Source organism: Zonotrichia albicollis, chromosome 10 (assembly GCF_047830755.1).
Source record: "Zonotrichia albicollis isolate bZonAlb1 chromosome 10, bZonAlb1.hap1, whole genome shotgun sequence".
Taxonomy (NCBI): domain Eukaryota; kingdom Metazoa; phylum Chordata; class Aves; order Passeriformes; family Passerellidae; genus Zonotrichia; species Zonotrichia albicollis.
In genome coordinates, this window is record NC_133828.1 from 30,922,649 (window position 1) to 30,943,982 (window position 21,334).

General features: G+C 63.1%; 1 protein-coding gene across 8 annotated transcripts in view; it reads right to left on the reverse strand.

Annotated features, from left to right (window-relative positions):
- Nucleotides 1-21,334, reverse strand: part of SPEG (striated muscle enriched protein kinase) — a 38,629-nt gene that overhangs the window by 9,268 nt on the left and 8,027 nt on the right. Inside the window, exons 2-25 of one of the 8 annotated variants that reach the window (XM_074548634.1) lie at nt 18,130-18,169; nt 17,037-17,066; nt 16,548-16,637; nt 15,901-16,282; nt 13,338-14,860; nt 12,288-12,431; nt 11,301-11,483; nt 9,435-9,673; nt 9,074-9,162; nt 8,697-8,878; nt 6,361-6,621; nt 4,916-5,074; nt 4,590-4,779; nt 4,209-4,438; nt 3,911-4,030; nt 3,406-3,510; nt 3,088-3,294; nt 2,839-2,962; nt 2,285-2,457; nt 1,430-1,542; nt 1,077-1,245; nt 900-993; nt 346-546; nt 137-197 (exon numbers count right to left, since the gene is read on the reverse strand). In XM_074548634.1, coding sequence (XP_074404735.1) covers nt 137-197; nt 346-546; nt 900-993; nt 1,077-1,245; nt 1,430-1,542; nt 2,285-2,457; nt 2,839-2,962; nt 3,088-3,294; nt 3,406-3,510; nt 3,911-4,030; nt 4,209-4,438; nt 4,590-4,779; nt 4,916-5,074; nt 6,361-6,621; nt 8,697-8,878; nt 9,074-9,162; nt 9,435-9,673; nt 11,301-11,483; nt 12,288-12,431; nt 13,338-14,860; nt 15,901-16,282; nt 16,548-16,637; nt 17,037-17,066; nt 18,130-18,169 — 5,109 coding nt within the window. Of the gene's footprint in view, nt 1-136; nt 198-345; nt 547-899; nt 994-1,076; nt 1,246-1,429; nt 1,543-2,284; nt 2,458-2,838; nt 2,963-3,087; nt 3,295-3,405; nt 3,511-3,910; nt 4,031-4,208; nt 4,439-4,589; nt 4,780-4,915; nt 5,075-6,360; nt 6,622-6,923; nt 7,590-8,696; nt 8,879-9,073; nt 9,163-9,434; nt 9,674-11,300; nt 11,484-12,287; nt 12,432-13,337; nt 14,861-15,900; nt 16,283-16,547; nt 16,638-17,036; nt 17,067-18,129; nt 21,332-21,334 lie in introns of those variants that run through there. The other 7 variants (XM_074548632.1, XM_074548631.1, XM_074548630.1 and 4 more) reach the window with 7 other exon arrangements.

Here is a 21,334-nt window from a genome sequence, read left to right on the forward strand (position 1 = left end):
GCAGAGGAGAATGTGGGCTGTGGCCCCCTTAGTAGCCTGATACAATGAGCACTACACACATCTAGGCTGGGACAGACACCACTGTCCCCAGGATTCCTCTCTTCCACACCACTTTGCTCCCACAGTGTTCACTCACCTCTGACTCACATACTGAAGGCTTCCTCACCATCCTGTCCAGCAGCTCTTCTTCAGAGCAGCTGGGCCCCAGTCAAGGAGCATAAAAATTCCATGCTCCGTTGTGCCCCACACCCAGCTCCTCTGCACCCACTCTGCCCACCTGTCCCATGCAAAAGCCTCCCTTCCTCCCCTGTGCTGTGCACCCATGGAGAAGAGCCCAGAGGATACAGCTCCATGACCATGATGACAGCATTCTTCTTCTCAAAGGCATCGTGGAAGAAGACGATGCGCTCGTGGTCCAGCTGAGAGAGAATGTGCAGCTCCCGCCGTGCCGACTGCTTGGCCTTGGTCCTCCCAGGGATGAACTTGGCCGCAAAGTCCAGCCGGGTGCTCTTCTCTGTCACCCTTCGCAGATAGGAGAAAGCCCCCCTGCAATTCAGCAGCAGGGGTAAGGGAGGATAAGAACATGAGTGAGCAGGAGACCTCCCCCTTCCCTGAGCAGCTGGCACAGGCACCCACTCTGCAGGGAGCTGCTTGCAGCCTCAGCTGCCTCTGTTACAGAGGCACAGAGAGCCCAAGCCTGGCTTTTCTCTGACCATGCCAGGTCCCCAGCCTAAGCTGGCACAGGAGCATCCCCTGACAGCTGAGAGGAGCCCCAGCACACCAGGATCAGGCGTATAATGGAGCTTAGTGCCCTATGTCGGCACCCCAGGGTGCAGCCTGGCTCCAGTGCCCCCGTCCCTGCAGTACCCAGGATGCCCCATCATGCCAGGCCCACCTACCTCCCGATCTCCTCGTGCACATCATAGTAGTCAGTCAGGCGTCGTGCCTTGTGCAGCGCATCCTCCTCCATGGTGGCATCTGCAGTGGGCTGGGCTGGGAGAAGGAAAGGCGCTGGCAAGGGGCAAGCCAGACATCCAGGCTCTACCCTCAGGGACTGGGGAGCCAGTCAGCCATACCTGCCCGCACCACCAACTCTGCTTTGCAGGAGACCTCCCCAGCCAGATTCTTGGCTGTGCAGGTGTAGACACCGCTGTCAGGCTCGGCAGCCCCCAGCACCACCAGCGAGCACTCATTGTCCTCATACACGAAGCTCAGGTGGCTGCTCTCCTCCAGCAGCTCCCCATCCTGAGGGAAGCAGGGGTATTGGGGGCGTCCTGTTCCATCCCTGACTAACTCCCACCACCCTTTCCCCATGGGTAGGGCATGGGACACATCCTTTATCACCAGTGCAACAACCCCAGTGATGCTGTGAAATTTGTGGGTCTCGTGGGAATATGGTTCAGGAAGGGGTTGGGGGCTCCCAGCCCACCTTGTACCACATGATGTCCGGCAGCGGTTTCCCCTCCACCACCACAGCAAATCGTGGTGTCTCCCCTTCCTGGGCATCAATGTCCTCCATGATGGACTCAAAGCGCGGTGCCTCTGCCAAGAGATGGGGCATGGGGCACCATGGGGCAGTGCCAGCCCCTGCCAGTTGCACAGAGCGTACAGCTGTGAGGTTCTGCAAGCAGGGTAGGGGCATGGAGTGACATGGGGCAGTGCCACTCCAATGCACATGGAAGTGGGAGGGCAAACACTAATGGCATATGTCTGCAGCAGCATTCGGCAGTTCCCCTTTGGAGTGGGGCACTGTGGGGCAGTGCCACTCTCAGCACACAGGCATGGGACAGTGTGGTAATGCATCTCTCATTACCTGTGGATGTGGGGTACTGTGGGGCACTGTGGGGCACTGTTGAGGTGTCCCTTATGGTTCTTGCCTATAGGACGCTGGGAGCAGTGCCTTCCAATTATACTCAGGCATGGGACACCCTGCAGCAGTGCCACCCATGGCATCCATGGCTAAGGGGCACCATGAGGCACTGCCTCCCCATGTACTTATAGGACACCTCTGCTCAGGTCAGACATGGGTATGGGACACCGAGCAGCAGTGCCAATGCATGGTTCATGATTTATCATCCCCATGATTGCCACCCTACAGGTCAGCATGACTATGAGATACGAACGTGAAGGAGTGAGGATCAGTGTCACATTGTGGGGCAGTGCCCTCATGGCATACGGGCATGGGGCACCATGGGGCAATGCCCCCCCCCCAGCATATGGGCTTGGAGCACCATAGGGTGGCACCCCCAGCAGAAGGACACCCTCCCCGTGCAGGGGCACGTACCTGCAAGGCGGAGGTGCAGGGTGCAGTGGGCAGTGCCATGGCGGTTGCTCACCTCACAGGCCAGCAGCCCCCCAGCCCCCCTGCCCACGCGCAGCAGCCGCAGGCAGTGCTGGTCGTCGTCTGGCATCATCATCTCACACGTGTCCTCCAGTTCCCCCAGCACCTGCCCAGCCCTGCATGCACAGCAGCTGTCACATCACAGCTCCACAGGCAGAACCACTGCCCCATTGACAGATCCCACCCCGCAGCCCAGGACCACCTCCTTACCCACAGTCAGCCCCAGTTCCCACCCCACAGCCCCTACAAGGGCTCACATTCTGTTGCTAGCTCTGCCTCCTAAATGGCTCTTGCCCCTTAATACCCTACAGATGGCACTCCACAACTCTTCAGAGCCCTGGACATCATCCTTGTGTGCACACCCAGACCAACCCCAGGGAAGGAGCCCCCCACCCACACACAGTGGGCTGCATGAAGAGGTGGAAGGCCCTCTGTGTGCATCCTGTGGGGTGATGCTAGGCACGGGGCAGGCAACAAGGCACAGTGCCATGTCCTACCTCTTCCAGGTGACAGTGGCCTCCACATGGTTGAGGGTGATGGTGATGGAGGCTGGCTGGCCTTCTACCACATACACCACATCTGGTTTGTCCAGGATGACTGGGGCCTCCTCCAGGTAGGGACCTGCCAAATGCATTTTCACCAACCCCTGCCCACTCCATGCCACCCAGCCCTGGGCAGCTTGTCACCCAACAAGGGACAGAGACCTCTAGCCCAGCTACCCACTCCCTCCCCACTGCCCTTCTCACCCCGGTCCAGGAGCTGCACGGGCCCCACAGGTGGGGAGGGCTTGCTGTTGCTCTTGGGAGTGGCAGTGATGACACGGAAGAGGTACTGGGCACCCTTGGTCAGCCTGTGCACTGTGTACGTGGTGTCCTGCACACCACTCACCAGCACCACCCACTGCATCGTGCCCAGCACTTGCATTTGCACCACGTAGGTCACTGAGTTAGGGTCTGAAAGGGGAGAGGGTCAGTGCAGAGCCGCTGGCATGGAGCTACTGCATATGTCCCATCATGGCACTCCCCACCCCCTGCCAGCTTCCTGCCCATAGCCTGCCCCCTTACCTATGGCAGCGTCCAGCCACTTGGGCTTGTTCCAGGTCAGCGTGATGGCTCTGCCAGTCACTAAGGCCACAGTGGGGGGCCCGTCTGGGGGGGTTGGCACCACATCTGCAGGGGGAGGTGGGCAGGGATGTAAGCATAGCCACTGCCCCAGCTTACCAGGGCACCTGCCTCCTGCTCTGGGAGATACTGGCTGAGGGGATGGATGAGACCAGTAATCCTTTATGGCTTCCTGGTGGGGGCTCAGCCTGCCAGCCCCTGTGGGACTGGCACTGCCAGCAAGTTTCATGCAGGACCTAGTGGTCCAGGGATGGCTCCTGACCACACAAGATGAGAACTGCACTGCTGGCCCCACTTTTATGTTGGATTAGAGACCTCCTGATGTCCCCTCGGACCTAAACTGCCCTGTGATCCTATTCCCCTAGGACCTCACGACGATCCTGGGTCACAGCCTGGCAGGGTGGCTGCGAGTGGCCACACATCCCAGGTGGTGTCTGCTGCTGCTTACCGGTGACATAGAGGTGTGCATAGCACGTGGCCTTCCCCACTTTGTTGGCAATGACACTTTTGTAGACACCAGCATGTGCGTGGCTCACAGCCGTGAATACCAGACGATGGATGTCTTTATCTGGTGGAGAACAGGGGAACACAGGTAAGACCCTACCAGCTAAGCAGCACAGAGCTCCCCTTCCTGCCTCATGGGGTGAAAAGGTCTGGGGGGTGATGCCTCCTCTAAAGGTATTCCCCTTTCTCCCACCCCATGTAGAGGGACCCCAGGGAATGGGGAAGGCAACGAGGAGTCCTACATTGCATCATCTTGCGGTCATCTGTGCTGTCAATTCGAGAGCCATTGTGGTACCAGGTGATGGAGGGGTAGGGCATCCCGGCCACCTGGCACTCCAGCACGGCCTCCTTTGACTCCACCACGTCCAGGTTGTGCAGTGGTTTCAGGAAATCAGGCATGGTGAAGCACTCTGTCTCTGTCTCCACCTGCTCTGGCTCCTCTGGGATGGATGGCATCTTCTCCAGCTTAGAGCTGCAAGAGCCCACAGATGCTCACAATGGGAGCAGGGTGCAGTGCCCCCAGCTCAGCCCCAGCCCTAGGCTTTGCATAAGCCTGTTGGATACCAGCTCCCAGAGAGGAGCGAGCAGGGGGAAGCAGGTTCCAGTGACCATCCAGCTCTTACATCTGGGAGGCTGCAGATGGCCGTGGCTCCTCCACATAGAGCTCAGCAGAGCACTCCACATGGCCATGGATGTTCCTGGCAGTTGCCTTGTATTGCCCTTCATCTTCACTGCCCACGTGCACAATGACCAGTGAGTGCAGCCCTCCGTCCTGCTGAATCCGCACGTTCTCCCCCTCCTGCACTGGCAGGCCTGTGCAGAAACACACACCACCATCAGCAGCAGCATCCCCTCCAGCCCCAGCCAGCTGCAGCCTTAGGGTGCAGCCCCCAAGGAGATGAGGTCTCCCTGCAGGGCCCTTGGCAAGCTCTCTGAGCTTGGTGGTTACCAAAGTGAGTCCAGGTAACCGTCGGAGGGGGAGTCCCACTGATCATGCAGACAAAGCGCGCTGTCCGCCCTTCCACCACGTCCACATCCTCCAGCTTGCGGGTGAAGAGCGGCTGCACAGAGGGCTGCACCGTCAGCCGGGCACTGCAGGTCAGCTCATCTGCGAGGAGAGCAGGCCCTGTGAGCCCCACAGCACGGGCCTGTGCAGGGCAGGAGCAGCCTGTGACACCCCCTGACTGCAGCCCAGCACCCAGTGTGGCTGTGGGTGAGCATACCCCACACATGGTGTGGGCTGAGCCTGGGTGAGTGGGGTTCCTGGCTCTGTCCCTGTGCAGGGCAGGGGGCACAAATATGTGCAAGGTCCCCATGCCCAGGGCTGGGGTTCTGATGGCAGCAGGCTACTCTTTCCCTTCTGCACAGCAGTACAGGTGCCAGAGCAAGGTGGGTGGGAGCATGCCCTGTCCTCCTCGCAGGGCAGGAGATCACAGCTGGCTACCCCCTTGGGAATGGGGCAGCAATGCTTGAGCAGGTAGTGCCAGCACATGCAGCATCCAAGGAGCAGCATGGGGACACGAGCAGGCTCGATGCTCCAGGTGAGCGGATTTCCAGCAGGGCCCACTTTGGAACGATGGTGTTGTCACCCACCCTGGGTAGGACTGGGCAACACCATTCTCAGGCACACCCTCACCTGTCTGAACCCCAAACTGCTGCTGCCTTCAAAGCCCCATGGGAATACAGCCTCCTTCATGGAGGATTGCACAGGCACCAACTGCAGGGTGCAGGGAATGCTACTTCTCCCTGCAATGCCCCCCCAGCCCTGCTGCCTAGATGGGCAGGAGAGTGGATTCCGTGTGGGTCAGAGCTGTGGGCAGCATGCACAGACACAGGTGTGCCAGAGCCATGGGACAGAGGCCCGTGCAACTCTTGCTGAGCTGCCGTCAGTGATGGTTTGGTGGGAGAGGCTGGGAAGCTCTGACTCCTTGCCCATTTCCCCACCACCTCCCAAGCCAGCAGAGACACATCAGTACTGGAGCAGGATGCCCACAAGCTCTGAAGCCAGGGGACAGAGACACGTGGACTCCAGGCCTGCATCCACTGGGTGCACCCATGGAACAAATGCATCTTCCCATGTCTCAGGGAGCCACATGCATGCTGGCAGAGGAGCTGAGTGGAATGGGGTGGGACAGAGCTGCAGGGCTCAGGGTACCAGAGCCCAAGAACTGATGCACACCAGGTGTGCATCTCATTTTTCCCTGAGAAATCTTCCCAGCACCTGGGGCACCACCCACTCCCTATCCCCCTGTCTCCCTGTTCCCCATCTCCAGCACTCACAGCTACATCCCTGGGAACAAGAGCCCTGAGCCCAAGGTAGGGGGGTCTTTCCCCCTGCTAGGGCCAAGCCCTGAGTGAGACCCCCCCTGGGGGAGCTGCATGCCCACCGCTTACCTTTGGCAGTGCTGAGCTTGCAGGTGTAGATTCCGCTGTCATCTTCATGCACAGAGGTGAGCAGCAGCTTGCACTTGCGCCCATCAAAATGCATCTTGCATTTGAGCAGTGCAGGCTGGAGCAGCCGGCCCCGGGACAGCCAGTCCACGTCCATGTCTGGTGGGCCGGCCACCATGCACTCAAAGACCGCCAGCTCCCCCGCCCCGACCACCAAGTCCTGCAGGGGAACCACGATGGCCAGGGACTGGCACTCGGGGCGAGCTGCCCGGGGAGGGGGGAGAGAGAGAAAGAAAGAGAGAGATGCATCTCAGCAACTGAAAAGCAACCATGAGAGGGTAGCAGGGATGGAGTGGGAATACATGCAGGGCAGTGGTTCATGCAGGGAGGGGGCCTGGTGCAGCGGGCAGGGAGTGCAGCAGGGAAGGGTGGGATGGGAGGCGAGATGTGGAAAGCAGAGCTGAGCAGGGAGGGGGCTGGGGGTGAGGGGAGGTGCCCGTGCCAGGAACACACCACACAGCGCTTTACCAAACAGATTTTATTAGAGCTACAAAAAAAGAAGGTCACGGCCTCGCAGCCCGCCCCCCCCATCAAGCCCCCTCCCTGGGAAGAAGAGACCCACAGCCAGGGGATGCTCCTGAGGGACCCAAGCCCTAGGGCTACAAGGGACGTGTCTTGGTGGCCAAGCTGGCACCTGAGTGGCCACCGTGAGCCAAAGGGGCCAATGATCTCCCTCCCGCCTGCACCTCACGCAGGGTGTTCCCCTGTAGGGTCCCTGGGGGCTCCTGTCTCCCGTGCTCCAAGGTGACTGTCACAGAGCTGCCACCGCCCTGCAGCTCCTTCCCTACAGCCCTGGCCGGCACGGCGGCAACCGCGGGCTCAGCTCCCTGCTCCCTTTCCCTGGGCAGCAAGAGAGAGGCAGCAGAACACACAGACAGGGACAAACGGATGGAGCAAGAGACAAGACAGCATCATATGGGCACCCTGGCCCGGCTGAGGGGCGCCTGCTGCTCCCCTGCTGCTCCCCCGCCCGCCTCAGTGCCGCCTGCCCCGGCCATTTGGCGAGCCCCGGCCCGCAGTCGAGGCCCGCGCGTCCCCGCGGTGCGTCCAGGACGAGGCGGCGGATGGAGAAGGAGGTAATAACACAAGGTGAGGTCCACTGCCTAAGAGGTGTCCAACTAAGAGCCCCGCAGCCGCGGCTCTGAGAGATGCACCCCCTTATCGTACTCCCCCTGCGTACAGACAAAAACCGCAGTCAGCAAGCGGAAGGGTTAGTGCAGCAGCGACGGGAGCGGCACGGACACACATACCAGCGCCAGCACGAGGGGTGCGAGTGGGCAGCAAGGCACGGAGCCATCTGCTGAGCCCCCCAAGAAGGGCCGGGGTTCGGCATCGCCCCTGCAGCCCGGCTCCTGCCCGTCGTGGGACACTGGGACGGCTTCCGCTCCCGCCCCCGTGCCGCCGCGCTTTGCTGTGGGCTGGGAGCGCTATCCCGGCAGGCAGCGTGCAAGCAGCGCAGCCAAGGCCGGGCTGGGATCGGCACAGCTCAGGGGGCTCAGGCAGCCATCAGCGGGGAGGGCTGGGGGAGCAGGGCACACACAGCAAAGGGCAAGAGGAGGGAGGCAGCATCACTCATCCCCACAGGCCCCTTCCCTGGCCTTGGGGATACCAGGTAGAGCCTGGCTATCAGTCCCAACTCCCCCCTCACCCCCTCAAAACTGCACACATACTTTGGGGTCCTAGGAGGACCACAGCAGGGCTGGGGAGCGATAGCGAGGAAAGGGGAGTGGACAGTGAAGTCCCGTGAGTGTGGGACATTGCTGGAAATGGGCAGGGAGGGACCCCCTGCAATTGCCCTGTGCCTGGCACAGAGCTTGCAGGTAGCCTGGGGCAAGGAGGGAGCAAGCTGCAGGGCATGAGGACATGTTTCCTACAGAGCCCCCAAGGCCAAAAGCCCTCCCTGGTGAGCCAGGGGCAGCACTTCGCCCCATAAGTGTGTGTGTGGAGTGAAGCTGGGCTGTGAGAAGCAGTTGGGTCTGGGTCAGATCAGTGGGGCTCTGGAACAGCAGGCAACAGGTGGGACCCAGGGCTGCACATCTGGAGGAGACAGCAAGGCAGACTGCCTTCTGCTGCAGGACCAGCCTCTGCGCATAGCCCCAGGCACTCAGCTCCACTTTCCTGTTCCCCACCTGTGCCACCTCAGGGGAGCTGGCTTGTCCCCTTCTTATGTCACACCACCAAGTGGAGGGCCTGCAGTGGTGCCTTCCCCACAGCTCATGCAGGGCACTAGAGCCAGCTGGCCTCTCAGGTTCTTGGGTGACATACTCAGGGAGTTTTACCTCTGACCTCCAGCTTGGCCTCGCACTGCTTGGTGCCATACTCATTGACGGCCTTGCAGGTGTAGAAGCCGGTGTCGGTGTGCTCCGCCGCCAGGATGTGCAGCGTGAAGAGCCCCCGCACGCCCTCTGCCTCCTCCGCGTGGTGCCGGCGCCCATACTTCACTGGCTGCCTGTTTCTCAGCCTGCTCCAGACAGAGGCAGAGCATCGTGGTCACACCTGGCCCTGCACACACAGTCTGGCTGTCCCCAGAAAAACCTTCTCCAACACTCCCTGCTCAGGATCAGAGCTCCATGCAACTATCCCCAAATGGAGGGGTCACTGTGCCTGTCCCCTCCTTTCCTGCCCAGCTGTGATCCCAGAGAACAGCAGGACTCACCAGTAAATGATGGGCTTGGGCTCCCCACGGACGCGGACGCTCATGCTAACATCCTGCCCCTCCAGCACCGACTGGTCCGACAAGGATACCTGAGGAAAGAGGGGTCAGAGAGCAGTAAGCACCGTCTGCACACAGGACCATGCACCCCACCACTGCACCCAGGGCTGTCTGTCTGTCCCCTATCACAACAGGAGTACCAGGGAAGCTGGTGGGATGGAGCCTGCCCAGGTGCTGGCAGGACCCCACATCAGACCAAGGGCTAGGAAGATCTGACCCAGCACCTCCAGGCACCGAAAACCATGGTACCGGAGTCACAGGGCACTGCACCCCTCTACCAGTCCTGGGGGATTTGCTATCTCACCTCGAAGGTGGGTGAAGCCTTGAAGGTGGTCTCAGGGGAGCTGCGGGCAGCCCCATGCTCGGCTCTTGGCTGCAGCTTCATGGCCGGTCGGTGCTGGGGGGTGCCGGACTCTGGGAACTCCTCCAGTGGGCTCAGGTACTCCTCATCCGATGTGATGGGGCTGACCTGGCCGACGGCGGGGGGCAAGCTCCCATGCCGCTCCACAACGGGTGCTAGTACAGGAGAGGCTGGATAAGGAGCTGGCAGAAACCGGGGCCAGACAGGCGGGTTAGGGCACCCCTTTCCCCTACCCTGCATTACAGGCGTGGACACGCACCCCGCCGCACATCCCGGCTCGGCAGGGGCCGGCAGCGAAGGGGTGCGTGGCCGCGCCGGGGGAGGGGGTGAGCTGCAAGCACGCCGCGGGATGATAAGGGGACGCGATATTCCGCAAGGCGACAGCAGGGCTCAAGTGGCTCTTACGCAGCAGCCCGCGCTCCCATCCTTAAGCCGCCCGGATTCCCGGGATGGCTGTCCCTGCCCGGGCCGGCACGGCTGAAGGTGACATTGGCAGCTGCGCTCCCCCCTGCAGCCCGCCCGCCATCGGGGGCCGCACTGGGGGACTCGCGGAGTGCGGGACACGGGGGCCGGCGGGGACGGGATGGGGAGCGGCGACCGGCACGGGAGACCGACACAGCCCAGTCGCCACCATGGGGATTCCAGCCCCCTCCGGCCGCCCGCCGGAGCGCTCTCTAACTCCCTGCCCTGCGCCGGGAGTGGCAGGCGGCCTTCCCGGTACGGGGTAAGGGCTGTGTCCCCGCGCCTCCGTGATACCCGCGGGCAGCTTCCAGCGGAGGGCTGGGAGCCTGAGCCCAACTTCCCCCTGTCCGCACCCTCCCCTCGCCCCCGAAGCACCCCGCACTCACCGGGGCCACAGCAGCCCCGCGAGCCGAGCCGCGCCACGCCGCCGAACCACCCTCGCTCGGTGCCCGCGGCGCTGCCGGTGTCGGGCGCTCCCGCCCGCAGCGCCGTCGGCCCGCTGAGCCCTCCCCGCCCCAGCGCCGGCCGGCCCCCGGGGCTGGGCCAGCAGCTGGGGGAGGGCCCGCGGCGGGCCGGGGTCTGCCGGGCCCCTCCCGGCCCCCACCGCTGTGCCCTGCCCGGCCGCGGCTGCCCCTGGGTGCCCTGTCCCGCCTAACCACGGAGCGGGGGAGTTTGGGGTCCTTCCAGCCCTCGGGGCGGCTCTGAGCCTCTGCCGGCCGCCCAGAAACACTCTCTTGGAATGGGGAGGGCTTTGGGGCCGCAGCGGGCTGGGTATCCCCATGGCCAGCGCCGGGGGCTTCTCCCCGCTAGCAGCTCGCTGGGCAGGCAGGGTGTCCCCACAGGTAATGGTTTGTGGGGCGGGGGTCTCCCCGCGGCTGTCGGAGCGGAACGCAGGGATATATCCACAATTTGCGGGGCGGGGAGCCGGCTGGGATATCCCCACGGCGCACATGCTGGAGGCAGGAGTACCCACAGGGTTTGCAGGCTGAGGGCAGGGGTACCCACATGGTCTGCGGGTTGTAGAGCAGGCTGAGGTACCCCCATGTCTAGCGGGACACGGGGCAGGTGTGGGGGCCGGACACCGGGCTGCTTGCTGGGCGCCAGGGGATGCTCACAGCCTGACCCCGCTCCCCCCACGGCAGGATCCTGCCATGGCTGCCGGGAGCACGTCAGCTGCTTTGGTTCAGACCGAGCCTTGTAGGGTAAGGAAGCCGGTTTCTTCCCAGTGACAGCAGCGGCAGAGCTGGCAGCCAGCCTGCCGCGGCGCCAGCCCTCGCTCCCTCCCTGTCTGCCTCCCTCCTTGCCTCCCTCCTTGCCTCCCGGGGTCCCTCCGGCCGCGCTACTCACCGGGCCGCACGCTGAGGATGGCGCTGCAGCAGGTGGCCCCCACCTCGTTGGCCGCGGTGACCGTGTAGAGCCCGGCGTCCGCCACCCGGGCGCTACGCACCAGCAGCGTGTGGCGCTCGCCCTCCGCCTTGATGGGGCGCGTCGTGCTGCTCCGCAGCGGGACCCCGTCCTTCCTCCAGGACACTGCCGGCAGAGGCGCGGGTCACGCGTGGGCAGCACAGCCCGAGCTTTCCCGGGGCCCGCGCAGGGGCCCGGGGAGGCCAGGCGCTCCTTTGCCTGGCTTGAGAACCCATTTGCTATAGGGAGCAGCTCCGGGATCCACGGCCCTCCGACGGAGAGAGCGTGGCTGGTCCCTATCTGCTTCCTGACATCCTCCTGCCCTCCAGCGGAGGCTGGAAGAGGGAATTAGAGCGGCTTGGCTTCTGCCTGGCTTTGGCGACTGGCACCGGTCCTGGATGCCCAGCTGCCCCCGCTCACTTCCTGGATACAGCGTGCCCGGAGGCCATCAGCGCTAAGCTCCTGGCCCCGGGAAAACACAGGGTTTGAAGACACCCTGGTGTCTTCAAGACATGACGAAGAAACCATCAGGATTGGAAGACACCCTGATGATCATTTAGTCCCAACACGATCCCCCTCTCCTCCTCGGCATGGGCAGGGACGCCGCCCACTAGATCAGGTTGCATCACCGTCCCTGCCCGCGCAGCGCTCAGTAGCCCTTCTCCCACTTTCCCAACAGCCCTGCCCAGCACTGGGGGACAGCAAGCACCCTGTCCTCTGCCCCGTGTCCTGGCAGGCAGTGCCCAAGCACTTCACTGCTGTCTGAGGGGAGGAAGGGCAGAAGGGTGCTCCCAGGGCGGGCACATCACCTCCCCTGAGACACCCAGCTCAGCCTGGGTGTCCCACTCACACCGTGCAGGTGGGACATGGGCATGCAGGGAGTCCCTCTGCCGCACCGTGACCTTGACACCCCGCTCCAGGGCAGCTCACCTTCTGGCTGGGGGTTGGCCGTGACAATGCACTTGAGCAGCACCTCTGCCCCCACGACAACGGCCATGTCCTGGATGGGGATCTCAAAGATGGGGGCTTCCAGGGGGTCTTCACCCGCTGAGACATAGGAGTCATCTGAGGACTCTGCGCAGGGAGAGAGGGGCCCCGTGGCTGTCAGCAGGGGAACTGTGCCATGCAGGGCTGCATGCAGGCAGAGCATGGGTCTCCCAACCCACTGCTCAGCCACACCCTCTCTGGGGCGTGAGCAGGTACTCGGGCCATGCAGTGGATGGAATGGACACATCAGGATCCACCATGGCTCAGAGCAGGCAGTGGGGACAAGACAGGGGACCGGGAAGGGGCAGGAAGCATACAGCTTGTTGTACATCCCCATAGGGCATAAGAAATGAGGTGACAGTGGGGTGTGGAAGAAGGAGGGTCATATAGCTTGCTGCATCCCCCACCCTGAACTTCCCCCAGTCCCTCATGGGATGGTGCCTGCTGTACCCCAATACATCAGCAAGCACCTCCCAGCTCCCTCCCCTCTCATGGCCCCAGCACACGGACAAAAGTCCTGAGGCTGTGCCAGGAGCCTTAGACACGTGGGCCTGACACTTCTCTGGCTAGAGCAGAGCCTAAAAGCTGCCAGCTCAGGTATAGTGTGGTCTAACTGCTGCATGCTGCGATGGGCAGGACACCTCTCGCCCAACCAAGCCACCTTCCCCTGGGGAAGCTTGGGCTGCATGCCCTGCCTGGACCACTGAGCACGGCCCAGACAGGACAAGTTGCAGTGGGTCTCCTGTGTCCCAGACCACAATTCAGAGTGCTGTATCTTTCCTGTGCCAGACAAGAGGTATGGAGAAGATAGCAAGTGTTGTAACCTCAAGGCCCAGCAAACTGGCAGCCAGGCTGGTCTGTCTTATGGCACTGCTTGGTGCCAACTACCCCAGAGTCTTGTCCCTCCACCCCTGGGCTCACCACACCTCCCAGGGGCAGGATGAAGGTTGGCCAGCTTTGTGCCTGCAGGAGGGCAGAAGGCCATGCCCATACCTAGCTCTGGAGAGGTGGGCCTGGCTCGGCGTCCCTTCCCCTTGCTCCGTGTGCTCCTGCCTTCTTGAGCCATCCGGCCACTCTCTTTCTTCTCTGACACTTTCATCTGCCTTCTCTCCACATCCCTGCCCACACCGTGCTGTCCTGCCCAGCTTCGCTCCAGACGAGCTTCCTGCTCCATGCCTGGCTTTGCCCAGGGCAGGAACCGCACTTCTGTGGGCGTCTCTGGCCGCCGGTACAGTCCGTGGGGCACGGCCAGCCGGGCAGCCAGAGCCTCGTTCAGTGCCCCGGGGCCACGGGCGGGGCCTCCATCGGGGTACAGACTGCCTTCGGCGGGCCCCGCCTGCGAGAGGGCCACCCTTCCCTGCGGGCTGGCTTGTTTCAATGGCCACTGCTCCTTCTTCTTCACTTCCCCAACGCCTTCTTGCTGCAGGCCCTTCCTGGCATCCTCCGCTGAGCTGGGCTGTCCAGCCGCCCCACCTCCCCCCACCGGGGCTCTCTTCCCGCGCTGCCCCCCTGGCAGCGGCTCCCCGTCAGGTCCCACCAAGGCCACGCTGGAAAGCGCCAGGTGTTGGATGACGTGTGTGCTCTCTGCCGGCGGGCAGCTCTTGGGGGGCAGTGCCTTGCGTCCTCCGGCGCCCTGAGAGGAGGGGGCGCGGGGGGTGCGGGGGGCGCGGGGTGCGGGTGGCTCGCTGGCCGCTGGGGGTGAGGATGCCGGGGGCGACCCGGCTTTGCAGAGCTCCTGGGAGCGCCGCAGCTGCTGCTTGGAGACCGTCCGCTTGATGCGGCTCAGCTCCTCCGCAAACTTGTGCTCGATAGCGTAGACGCGGTTGGCGAACTTGCCCCGCTCGTCGAAGGAGGCGGCTTTCTGCCGGAAGGCCAGGCGCCGGCACGCTGCCGTGCTGCCCGACTCCCAGCGGCCGCCGTCCCGCAGCTCCTCCCGCGAGCCGCCCGGAGTGCTGGCGCGGCGCGGGCCGCTGCCGGGCTGCTCCAGGGAGCGCGTCTTGCGCAGCGGCAGGTGGGGCCGCGCGGGAAAGGGACTGTCCTGCTCCAGGCTCCTCTGCCGCTCCTCAAAGTACTGCAGCCGCTCGAAGATCCTGGAGCCGGCACGCACCAGCTTGGGCGATGCCCGCACGGAGATGCGGCCGGAGGTGTCGCTCATGGGTGTCTGCGGGCGGGAGTCCTGTGTGCTTCCCTGTGAGTACCCAGAGGACTTGGGCTTCTTGATCTTCTCCTCGTACTCCTCAGGAACGATGTCCTGGTACTCTACCGGCACCGAGGACTTCTTGCGGGGGGTCACGGGTGTGAAGGAGGGGACGCCAGGGCCACGGGCAGCGGACTGGGATGCGGCGCCAGCGGGCGGCTGCAGACCTGTGCCAGCGCGAGGAGATGGCGAGCGGACGATGGGTGGCTTGGCAGTCAGTGGCAGAGCAGCGGGGGACCTTGGGGCCTCTGCACCAGGCTTTGGAGAGACAGGGCCTCTGTGGAGGTCATCTCTCCGGTAGCCTCCCTGGGGGATGCTGCTGCAAGGGCAGAGACAGAGGAGCATGGCTTAGAGACCACCCTTTTACCTGCTTGGCTGCATCCCAGCTTCCAGCCTGCACCACAGTGCCCAATGGGGCATGGCAAAGGGGTCAAACAGTCAGGGCAGCCTGGGGAGACCCAAGGGGCCCAGCAACAGCGTCTGGTCACCCTCAGACTACTGGGAGCTGGCTGGGTTAGGTGAGAGTCCTGTGCTGCTGGGACCCCTTGCCCAGGGGTACTCATGTGGAGCAGCAGGGTGATGCTGGGTTACCCAGTGAGTCCCTCCCCAGGGCCACCATGCAGACAGGACCAGGGGCTGGGGGGTGCCCCAGTTTGCTGGGATGTCCTGGTGTGCTTAGGCAGTGCAGCCTGGCCAGAAGGGGTCCCCAAGGCTGCAAGCCCTGCCTGTGCACATGCTGCTGTGGGCACATCTTCCTATCCCACTGCCCCCAGAGGGGCTCAGCAAACGCAGAGTGGAAATCATAAGGTGGAGATGAGATTCTGGTGGAAGAAGCAGCCTTAAACAAAAAAAAGAGCAAGATGGAGGTCAAAGGAGCAGGCCTGCAGGTATGGGAACCAAAGGCGGCAGGGAGGGATGGGGGCTCTGAGCACATCAGCAGGATCTGGGGAGGCAGCACCCCTGCACCATGAGCAGACACTTGCCTCTGTGTGTCCCAGGCCACTGTGCACCTCCAGCTCCCCACACTGTGGGCTGCACCCCACCATGGTGGGGTTGAAGAGGAAAATGCCCATGGTATAGTCTGCAGGTGGGGTACTGCACCTCAAACAGTGGCACAGGAGATACACCCAGCCTCAACCTGGCCACAGCAGAAAGGGACCCCACTCTACACCGCCCCCAGGCTGCGTTGCTGCCACCTTCTCACCGAGAACAGGCTGCCTACTGCTCAGAGTCCCCACTCCTCGTCGGGGAAGGTGAAGGCAAAGAAAGGCCGGGTGGAGGGAAGGAGATGGCTGCAGGGGTTGGAAGGAGATGGCCCCAGCGCGATGTCCCCTCCGTGCGCTCCCGCTGGCTACTTACACGTGGAGCGAGAGCGCCCGTCCTCGGTACAGGCTGAAGGCGCTGCCGTACGGGTCGCTGGCCACCGACAGGCTATCCTCTGACCCCCAGCTCGTGCCCACCAGATTAGCCCGTGATGCCCGCACCAGCGGCTCCACGCCCAGGTGCCGCACCTCGGCGCCACGCGGGGCCGGCGTGTTTGCTTGCCTTGGGGTTCCCTGCGGCTGCGGCCAGGCAGCGGGACGGAGGTAGGGTCCCCGTGCAGAGAGGCTGGCATCCGTCTCCTTCTCCACCACGGTCTGCTGGCTGCCTGACCAGCTGGAGCGCTCCTCTGCCTGTGACAGGGCCAGCACCGAGGTTGGCGTTGTGTTCATGGAGGCGTCCACGAGGGTGTCAGACCCACCTGAGAGAAGAGGGATGAGCCGAGACTGGGTGCCTGTGGGACAAGCTCAGCATCCTCCTCAGAGAGGGCTGAACCACTGTGGGGTGTACCAGCACCAGCATGTCCTGAGCAGCACCCTGCTGCCTCAAGCCCTCCCCACTTTGTATGGGTGATCACAGCTCCCTCTCCATGGACACGCCCAAAGCCTGGCCAGCAGAGGTCTTGTGGGGAGTCATGGCCAGCAGCCAGTGTCAGGGCTCAGTGCCAGCCAGGTGTCCCTGCTCACCCGTGGGGGTGCTGAAGGCCGTCTCATCCTGGAGATCACTGCGCTGTGTCACCTGGGGGTCGCCGGATTCATCCTCACCTGTCTCCGAGTCTGGGGTGGGAGGGGAGAGTAGGGAGTGAGGGTACAGACAGACAGACAGCAGACCACACTGGTACTGCCTGTTGCAGACCCATTGGCTCCAGGAGCACGACAACAGTGCCCAGGCAGCTCCAGAGCAGGAGAAATGCCTGTGACCTGCAGGGACAAGCTGCCAGGAGGGAAAGGCAGGACTAGGAGTGGGAAAGTCCAGCAGGGCAAGGGCAGGCAGGAACAGTGTTAGATGACGGGAGGAAGGGAAGCAGTGCCAGCAGTGGGAACACAGCTGGCAGAGGTGGCACGGGGACAAAAAAGCAGAGCAAGGGGACAGTGGAAGTGACAGAGCAGGGTGGCAGGCTGGGGCACAGGGTCCACTATAGGGACAGTGATGGCATTGGGAAGGCGTCTTCCTACCGTAGCTTTGTTTCCTGCAGGAGCGGAAAACTTCGCTTCCATAGGGGCAGCAAGAGAGAGAGAGACATCAACACCCGGTTATCGGCCCGGCCTGCGGAGACGCGGGGGCAGCCGGGGGAGCCTTGTCCCCAGCCCTTCCCCAGCACGTCTCCACTTTGCACCACAGTCACTGCACACCGCTCCAGCGCTGCACACAGACCCTCTCCTCGCACACACCGTCCCACCCATGAGTGCACAGCACCATTCCCTCCCTGTGCCACAGCCACATCCCACCCAGCAGGACATCCACCCCTATCCCTGGAGCCATGCCCTCACCACTGCAGTATCCATACATCCCTCTGTGCCTGCAGGGCATCTCAGCCTGGGGCTGACCCTCCCAGTCTGTGCCCAGCTGGGAACTCCTGGAGCACACAGACACGTGTCCATGTGCACACAGCCTCCCCCAGCATGTACAAGTCCATCCTCTGCCCCACCAGTGCAAGTGCTGTACAATAGAGCTGTGCTCCACAGCACAACAGCGGTTGACAAAGCCAAAATTCTCAGGGCAGGGCATCACTAAGAGCTGCCCCCCACCGAGCAGGATGTGGCAAGGCCATTTCAGTATCACCCTAATGTCCCATTTCAGGAAAACTAGTGCCATGCTTCCAGGAAAGGACTGACTTTCCTCCTTGCCACTGCCCAAGCCCTCACAAGTGCAGCAACAACCCCTGCAGTGAGAAACACATTCCCAGCCCCACCACTGCTCCTCTCCATTGCACTCTCAAGGTGTGTGGGGAGCCACACGGATTCCCCCCACTCCAAGCCACCCCTCTGCAGCCCAGCACGTGACCAACTGCTTTGTGCCCTGCTAATGCATCAGACTCTCAATCCTAGCCACAACAGTCTGGCAGCCCCTGAGCAAGGAGAGCTGCAGGCCCAGGAGCAGACCAGCTGCATGGGGGACACTGTGAGCTCCTGGCTGACTGGGACCCTATTTTGTGGCTGGCAAGATGCAATCCAGCCCTGCCCAGCCTCTGCTTGCTGCATGGTGGTGGGCCCCATCCTGGCACACTCGGGGCAGCGGGGGGAGTCGGGTCCTGGTAACTCAACGCACCATGCGTGAAGCGCCCGAAGCGCCGCGAGTGGCCAGTCTTCTGCAAAGGAAAAGAGAACAGAGCATTACCCGTGGCATGGTGATAGATACCTGCCCTGCACTCACACTGCTGCCACACCACACACACACACACACACACACACACACACCCCATCCCAGCACACGCAGCTCTGCTCACACCCACAACCTCTCACACGCACTCTGGCACGACAAATGTCACCCCACTCACGCCCTCCCACAGGCAGGGCACACCTGGCAGCGCTGACATGCACCCCCGCTGCACACCCACAGGCCCCACAGGCACACGCCCCCACGCACACGCAGAGATGGATGGCTGTAGGTGGGCACGTGCGGCGCATGCCCAGCCACGCACGCTCACACACCTGAGCGCACGCGCGTGCACGGGGTCCCCTCGGTGATGGCACTGTGCCCCCCAGCCCTGTGCTCCAGCCCAAGCCCGAGAGTGACAGTGGGACACCCCAGATGCCCCAGAACTGCTGCCTACAGCTGGCATAGCCTGCAGAGAAGTATTTGCCTGGGCTGCTGCCCAAGCGCTCTGCAGCCCCTTCAAAGCCACCATGGGGATTTGGCCAGCAAAATGTCTTCCAGGCACTGGCCCAGACTCCACCATGGCCACTGTCCCAGCACAGGGACAGCATCCTTCTTCCCCTGCCGAGGCCATGCCAGTTAAAGAGAGGCTGCCTGGCAGCAGGGCACCGGCCTGTCGGTGCAGGGGCTGTGCTCACCCATGCCATCTGTGCGGGCAGGTGGGAACCGAGCATGGGCTGGAAGCACCAGGAGCTCCATGCCAACTTGGCTGCCCTCTGTGCTGCAGCCCAGGCCTGGGCACCTGCGTGCCTGGGAAGGGACCAGCTGAGGGCAGCCTGTCTGCCAGACCCAGTGTGCACTGACGCCATATCCCAGGAAAGCAGAGGGACGGGGTGATCTCCAAGGCAGGCAGGAATGGGAATGTGGAGTGCAGACAGGCAGGGTTGGGCTGCCAGGACTGAGCATCCTTCCCAGCCAGTCTGGGTGACAGGGTCTCCCCAGGACACTGATGGCCCATGCCCTGTCTCCTCGGCAGTGGGGAGCCCAGGGCTGGACACCCCGCTGTCTCAAAGCCCTTTGCTCCACCAGCCCCTCCTGCCCCACCATCCCTCCAGCTCCAAAGCAGGTCACAGACAGCCAGACCCCAGGGACAGCCACCCACCAGGGATGGACAGCCAAGCATGGCAAGCAGCTAGCTGCCCTTGAAGGGCAGCAGGCTCAATTCACAATGCCCAAAGCTGCTGCCACTGCTGTGGCAGCCCCTGCACATGGGCAGCACTCAGGTTCTCACCAACCCCACTGCCTGCATGCAGTGCTGGCCAGAGGGCAGTGGCTGCACGAGACACATTTGTATTCAGGCTGAGCCAGGCTTCACCTCCCCTTCTCGGCTGACTCTGCTGGTTCTGGCTGGCAGCCCATCTTCCAGGCCAGGGAAAGATGAGTGATTAACTGCACCATCGGCAGATAATTCCCCCATTAAAAAATGAAAATGCAATTGAGTGCCATTATCGGGTACTCTCGTGGCTTCCCCAGGGACAGGCGCCATCGGCTCCCCATCAGATATGGTGAGTGTACCCAGAGAGCTGGGCTGCATTGCCCAGAGCTGCAGAGGGGCTGAGCCCCTTCCCATTCAACTCTCAACAGGTCCCTGCAGGATCAGAGCACCCTGAGGGATCAGGGCACCCAACAGACTGGACTCACCTCAAGCACAGCACCCACCTGCAGCCCAGTAGGGAGCAAGTAAGTGCTGGGTGATGCAGGGCCAGCCCCAGGCCAGGAGATGGAAAGGGGGCAGAAACAGCTCAGGGCTTGGTGTGGGATCAGAGTCTGCACAAAGGGGACAGACAGAGGGTGGGGGTAATCCTCCTGTGTGGGATTTCATTTGCATGTTGGGAAAAGGGGTGGAGGAGCCCCAGGAGCACACACTGTGCCACCCAGCCTAGAGCAGAGAGAGGAGCTGGCTGGGATCCACACCCAGCTTCGGCCCTGCACTACGAGGCAGCTGGGTGAGACCTGGAGGTGTTTCCTTCCCCTGTGCCAAGCATGGATCTACCTGGCCAGGCTGGGGTCCTGTGCTGGCCCATGCATGGGGCATCCCTCACCATGGCCATGGGGCCTACAGGGAATGAAGGATCTCCTGGGACTGTGGAGCTTGCCACCACCTAGCACGTGGAGCCCAGCACCACATGGCACTGCTGCCTATTGTGTGAGACAGGCAGACAGGGAGCAGGGATGGAATGAGGTGGGCAGGGAGTGAGTAACTTGCCTGGTGCAGAGGGACAGCGCTGTGGCTGTTGTGATACCCCTCCCGTGCTCAGCCAGCTCTGTAGGACCCTGCCCTGCCACACGGGCAAGCCCCTGGATTTGCTACCCCAAATGCAGAAGGGGCAGCCAGGCTGTGTGAACTACCCTGCCCCACAGGGACCCTCAGCACCTGCTCTCCCTGGGGACCTGTGTTCCATCGTGCATCTCCCACCCCGGGAAGGTGCTGTGCGTGTCAGCCCCTTCCCGGTCCCCTCTGGGCCACCAGGCACAGTGACAGCGGGGATGCTGTGCGTCCGCATCGGGCCGGTGTGCCCGGGGGATGGGGGGCGGGGGGTTGCTGGAAGTGTGCTCCCCATCCTGGCCGCCCCGCGGAGGCCAAGTGACGTCCTTGTTGCTTGCTCGGCAGCGGAGCGAGCGGCGGGCCCGCGAAGGAAGGAGCCGTGCCTGTGCCAGGCATGCTCCTGACGCGGAGGGGATGACGCATGCAAAGCCTCCTCTCGGGCTCCGTGACCACCGCCGCCGGGGCTGGGAGCCATGCAGCAGCCTCCATTTGCTCCAGAGGGCACACAGGGAACGGAGGGCGGTGCGGAGAGCCCCGAGGGGGTCCCGGCCCGGTGTTGGCACTGGAGGCGCCGAGTCCCTGCCCTCTGCCCCTCCTGCCCGGGCCGGCGAGGCCAGGCGAGCAGCCGGCAGCTCTGCAAGCGGGGCTGAAGCTGGCGCTGTGCAAAGCCCTGGGGAGCCCCGGGGGGCAGCGGAAGGGCTGGAGGGACACTCCCATCCCCATCCTTATTCGCATCTCAATTCCCGTCTCCATCAGCATCCATTCCCATCCCCAGCCGCTCTCGGCGCTGCCCCCTTCTCCCGGCACCCGCCGGCACGGCAGCCTGGAGCC